The sequence below is a fragment of the Lactuca sativa genome, chromosome 6 (assembly GCF_002870075.4).
Source record: "Lactuca sativa cultivar Salinas chromosome 6, Lsat_Salinas_v11, whole genome shotgun sequence".
Taxonomy (NCBI): Eukaryota; Viridiplantae; Streptophyta; class Magnoliopsida; order Asterales; family Asteraceae; genus Lactuca; species Lactuca sativa.
Window position 1 is genome coordinate 138,865,759 of NC_056628.2, and position 6,555 is coordinate 138,872,313.

Sequence of the window (6,555 nt, forward strand, 5' to 3'; positions counted from 1 at the left end):
ATGTGAGTTACCTTCCAGTAGGGTGGGTCTAAGGCCACAATGCCGACCCACCAATGAGGAGTATTTAGAAGATAATTGTCTTTGTGATAATTTATCTTGGTCTGGTATGCGTTTGGTTATGAGTTATATCTGTATGGTATGTTACATGATAGGGGTAGTTACCCTGATAGTGGTCCTTAGGACCAAGGAGTAGGTCAGTACCCGGATATGCCTGACTATGTGCTTATATCTTGTTATTGTATGCTAGTGGTAGGGGGTGGAATAGTCCCCAGTTACCGGTTGAAAGATACCGATGACGATTACCGGTTGAAAGATACCGATGGTATTGTATGGTATGTGGTATGATGGGGGAACTCACTAAGCTTTGTGCTTACGTTTTCAGTTTTTGGTTTCAGGTACCTCTTCATCTAAGAGGAAGGAGCCGGCGGCGTAGCGTGGCATCACACACACATTTGATTTTCTGCACGGTGTTTTCTGGGATTGTACTATGATATGTTATTTAATTATGTTGTAGGTTTGAAACATGATACTTGATTTTATGAGATGACGTGTTGATTCAATATTTTCTAGTAAATGTTTTATGAACAACTTAATTAAAAATGAAATTTGTGGACTTCAATTTTGGGACGTTACATGGATTTTCTAGGTTGAATCTTGATATGCCTTTTTATGCCCCTCTATTTCGACATAAAGAAGTCATGTCGAGATAAGACCATGAAATTACTAATCAAATAAAATGTCAAAATTAATTTATTTTAAACGGGCTTTCAAAAGGCTACAATACTTTAGTTATCCCAAATTATGATTTGTTAAACTGTTGGTTGAATCATTGTAAACTGTTTGTATTTTATGTGTTTTAATAATTGAAAATTGTTTACTTTAATAGTCCAGGGACATAATGATAATTCTCTGTAAAGGGGTATATAGTTTGTGTTTTTATGTGTCTTTCAGTTTTGTTTTCTTTGTTTGAATGTTTGAATATACTTTACTGCATTATTGATTTTGTTCTTAGACTTTATTGCATAATGGTAATTTTTTTCAATTGTTCTTATACTTTACCATGATTTTGCTTCCATTTTTAGGGATAAATTCAAGAAATAGCAATGAACTTCTCTTTATCGTGAATTATAGCATTCTCCTTTCATATGCTTCTGTTACGACATTGGATTTTTAGTTTTTTTTTTTTAAATTTAAAATTTATATTTTTTAGGCATTGTAATTTGAACGATAAACCAATTGTATTGAACAAGTGTCGATTCATTGTGTAAGACATAAGGAAAACGAAAATAAAACTTCTAAACTCAGCTTTACTTGGAAGCCTTTAAAGAACATAAACATAAATAGATTCACGTGACACACAACATCAGCCGGATAACACCAAAAAAATAACTAAATCTAAAATCCACATTTCACATGGTTTGGAGGCTCTTAAGAAATGTCACATTAAAACTAATACCCCCGCCCATTTGTTTACACCTTGTGCACTCAAATTACATATGAAGAAGGTACCAATGCAAACAAGCAAGTAGCTTATTATCAAAATTATTTATTATACTAATGCTCTAGCAACCTACTTAAAGAATCTTTCATGATTTAACTGTGTGTTGAATCATTGTAAACTGTTTATATGTTATGTGTTTTAATAATTGAAAATGCTCCATACATTTTTCGACTTAGCGGTCAAAATTATCATAGTATCGGAAGCCTTTTACCGGAACAGGGATTTAAACCAAAATTCTCTCAGTTGTACATATACGATACTGATAATGAGATCGCAAATAGACGAACATTTTTTGGGTACACTCTTCACAATTATCACATTAATAGATATATTATTCATCAGCATTAATTTCTTTATTTATCTTATGTTTATATGTTCATCTTACTTGCAGTGGAGAAAATCAACGATCTATATCAAATTCTTCTGTTCTTGCTAATGTTATTATACAAGATTTGAAGTTGATGTTAGATTCAAATGATGTCTTGGTTCAGTCTTATAGAATGGTTAGAGATTGTTTTCAGGAAAACCCTCATGTTGATATCAAATTGAGAATTATTGGACGAAGGGACCAAGATGGAAGGACATACAACCTATCATCTGCTTCTTAGGTTGCCGCTTTAATTGTTGGAGATATTGGTGATTCAATTGATAATAAAGATATTGTTGTTCAAACTTCAACTGGTTCTCTACGGCGTATTAGTGAATTACATCCATCATACCTTCCTCTTCAGTATCCACTATTGTTTCCATATGGTGATAATGGTTACAGGGTTGACATACCACATCGAGGTATTACACCTTCAAGCAACAACAAGCGGCCCGACTGTACGATGAGATAATTTTTTTCTTATAGAATACAAGACAGGGATCAATATTTTTCACTAATTCTTTCAAAAAGGTTGTTCCAACAGTTTTTGGTAGATGCTTACACTATGATCAAAATCGAGAGATTACATTTCATAAGGAGCAAACAACAAATTCTTAGATGCGAGTCTTATGAGAATTTACGTAATCAACAAAACCTTGAGAATAAAGATATATCCAACGTCGGACAACCTGTTATCTTACCTTCTTCATTCACTGGCGGTGCACATTATATGATGCAAAACAACTTTGACGCCATGTCCTTATGTAAATGGTTTGGATATCCTGATTTCTTCATAACCTTTACATGTAATCTAAAATGGCGTGAAGTTAAAAATTTTCATCATAACACTTCACTGCATCTCGAAGATAGACCTGATATCTTATGTAGGTTATTCAAAATAAAGCTTGATTCTTTTATTAAAAACATACGGGAATATAAAATTTCGTCATCGTTCAAGCAGGTATTCAAAGTTGTTGTTTAATTCAAATTTTTTTTATAATGATTTTTTTCGTTTCTTAACATTTTTTATTATTTGCAAATATATTTCATCCAACACAAATCATATCTTATTTGTCAAATTAATTTGCAGTGGACTATACAATTGAATTTCAAAAGTAGAGGTTTGCCACATAGTCATATTTGTCTATTTATGCATGCTGACTCCAAGTGGCCTACTGTTGAATATATTGATCCGATTATTTCCTGCTGAGATTCCAAATATCAATGATGATCTAGAGTTGTATTCACTTGTAAGTGAATTCATGATACATGGTCCTTGTGAAGTTGAAAATATAAATTGCCCATGCATGGTTGACAAGCAATGTTCGAAAAATTTTCCAAAGCAATTCTATAATCATTCTTCAGTTGATGTCAACGGTTATCCGTTATATATGAAAAAAACAATGGATATTTTGTCGAAAAATCAGGTGTTAAGTTAGACAACAGAAATGTTGTTTCAAATAACAAATATTTGTTGAAAAGATATCAGGCATACATTAATGTTGAATGGTGCAATTAGGGATCTTCCATAAAGTATCTATTTAAATATATAAATAAAGATCCAAATAAAGCTACAATTGTTGTTGACATCAACACTGTTTCTCATCAAGAAAAGGTTGTGGATGAAATAAAAGATTATTATGATTGTAGATATATATATATATATATATATATATATATATATATATATATATATATATATATATATATATATATATGCATGTGAAACATCATGGCAAATATTTAAATATGATGTTCATTACCGATATCCTTCTATGAAGCGACTACCTTTTCCTCTTCCTGATCAACAAGTAATATATGCTGTAGACGATGATATTGACGATGTTCTTGAACAACCTTCAGTTGCAGCTTCTATGTTCACATCTTGGATGGAATGTAATAAAAGTAATAAAGATGCATGAAAACTTACATATTTTGAATTTCCTAAAAAGTTTGTTTGGAAACTTAATGATAGGTTGTGGAAGCCAAGGAAAATTGGACGTTCAATAGAAAGGATTCACTCTGTTTCACCTAAACTTGGCAAAGTCTACTTCTTACGGATTCTTTTAAATAAAATGAAAGGTCCAAAATCATTTGAAGAAATTTGTACTGTAAATGGTGAAGAATTTCCAACTTTTCGAGATGCATGTTATGCTTTGGGCCTCTTAGATGACGACAAAGAATACGTTGATGCAATTAAGGAAGCAAGTCATTCAGGTACCCGATGAATGTATGCATGTTTAGTTATACTTGTTGTCTTCGTGATACTTGTATGTGCCTGGTAGGGAGGTGAGTGTGGGTAGGGTCCAGTATCTCATCACTAGCTGAGTGTAGACGGAGTTTCTTATCTCATCATTAGCAGAGTAAGGGCGGGGACCATGATAGGCTAGGCCTTAGGAACGGAACATATAGTATTGTGTATGATTCTTTATGTTCGACCAATAGGACCGGGACCGGAGATGAGAGCAGCTCAATAACGAAAGTTTATGTTAATTCCTAGAATAGTTCAAATCGGACATATTCTACAAACACTAGGTTAAATCGGTATGATAGATATCGTTTATTGGACTTGGATAATTAAATTTCATTCGGCCCGTTAAAAACAACAATTTTTCAAACAAATTAAACATCTCGATCAATCAGATTATCTAGAATGTACACAACTCGAAGTTTGATGACGCACAACACTATTGGGCACGTCTTTGACGCACACTAGACAACGGTATGAACAACGTATAGACCAATACTTATCAGTTGTTATGTCTATGGTTTTATAATATAAGTTCACTATAGAATGAGTTATGTTTATGGATTTCAGATTTTTGGTTATATATATATATATATATATATATATATATATATATATATATATATATATATATATATATATATATATATATATATATATATATATATATATATATATAAAAGATAAACTTATAAAAACTGGATTGAATCGGTTGAATCGAACTTGTCATAAAACGGGTTCAACTAAAAAACCTATTTTTTAAAAGAACTTGGAAGGGTAGTTTTTAGGTAACAAAACAATCTTTTATAATGTCGTGGAAAGTGGCATATATTATGAGACCAATTAGATACCCCTTAGAATGTTTTCTAAACCATTTGTATTATAGTATTATCTCTAATTTTTATATTCTAGTCCATAGGATGCATGTATTTTGTCCCAAAATCCTTAATTTGTCGACATACCCCACCTCACCCCACTAGTGAAATAAGTGTATATGTAGAGGCTTTTTAACCACAACCACCCCTCATCGGCAATTTCGAAAGCCACGTGAAGTCTCTTAACGTGGCCCTTTAAGCATCCACTCTCCTTTGTCTTCACCAGTTCTCCCCAGTCCCCAACCCTATAAAACCCACCACCTCAAACCCCCATCCTCCACTTCAACCACCACCACCACCACCAGTACTACTACCACCTTCTCTCCTCCCTCGAAACTTCATATATCTTTTTCCGACATGGCTGCTTCTTCAATATTCATGGTAGCCCCCATCACAGTTTTCAAGAGAAATCCCGCATTCCCCATCAGGTGCATGGCACAGACACCACAAAGTGGTGAAACCGGGAGTTCCAAACAAGCAATCACACCAAATATGACCAGTACTCCTCCTCCACCGCCTGCTCCGAAGGTCAGCTCGAAGTTCTCCGACGTATTGGCATTCAGCGGACCGGCACCGGAGAGGATAAACGGAAGGTTGGCGATGATCGGGTTTGTGTCGGCGATGGCGGTAGAAGTGAGCAGCGGTCAAGACGTGTTTGCCCAGATCGGCAATGGCGGAGTGGCGGTGTTTGTCGGCACTAGCATGGTGTTGACGTTAGCGTCGTTGGTGCCGTTGTTTAAAGGAGTGAGTGTGCAGTCGAAGTCGAGTGGACTGATGACGTCAGATGCAGAGCTTTGGAATGGACGGGTTGCGATGTTGGGGCTGGTGGCTTTGGCTTTCACTGAATATGTTAAAGGCAGTGCTCTTGTCTAGATAATGTATTCCAAAATCCAAACTTTTCTATTACATAATTAAATATAAAACAGGAAAATGTATATTCTTTTGAATATTTATTTGTATCATTGACCTAACATGGTTCAAATCATGAAAAACATATGTTTGATAATATAAAAGAACATAATACAGTATAAAACCAAAAACTAAGATAAAATTTAGGGAAATAAACAAATCGTTTACCCTGTATATATGTATAAGTGTATAACACATGATCTTGAATAAAACAGCCTAAACTAATTGATATAAGAGTCAAAGTATAAAATACTTAAACATTCGGTGTAATTAGGTGTGTCTATTGCAATCCTAGTTTTACAGCTTGCTCACAGGAACAGGAGATGTAAGCAAAGTTATTGTTAAGATACCTTAAAAGCAAAACGATCACAAAACCATTATATAATATAACAAGTTATTCGTGAAATGGCCATATTTTGGCCTTATATATAGTGATCGTGACATTTTTCTTATTTCTTTTTATAAAAAATGACGTCCGTGAGGAACATTTTCTCACAAAGTTAGCCCATTGAACATTCCTGAAATTCATTTATTTTGGGTAACCATTAATTCATGATGTAAATTTAATTTTCTAACTATTTAATATGTTAACGATGATTTTCTAACTATTTAATATGTTAACGATGAAACTGTTTAGAGATATAGACACTTGCAA

The 6,555-nt window shown here is 33.7% G+C and overlaps 1 protein-coding gene across 1 annotated transcript; it reads left to right on the plus strand.

Moving 5' to 3' along the window:
- The first annotated feature begins 5,163 nt into the window (after positions 1-5,163).
- LOC111881933 (early light-induced protein 1, chloroplastic) lies at positions 5,164-5,938 on the plus strand. Its single transcript, XM_023878311.3, has one exon. It carries the CDS (start codon positions 5,349-5,351, stop codon positions 5,862-5,864), a length of 516 nt encoding a protein of 171 aa, XP_023734079.1. The 5' UTR covers positions 5,164-5,348; the 3' UTR covers positions 5,865-5,938.
- Positions 5,939-6,555: the final 617 nt, after the last annotated feature.

What these genes read in the sequence shown, in the direction of transcription:
- LOC111881933 (XM_023878311.3), top strand. Translation starts at nt 5,349, where the DNA reads ATGGCTGCTTCTTCAATATTCATGGTAGCCCCCATCACAGTTTTCAAG.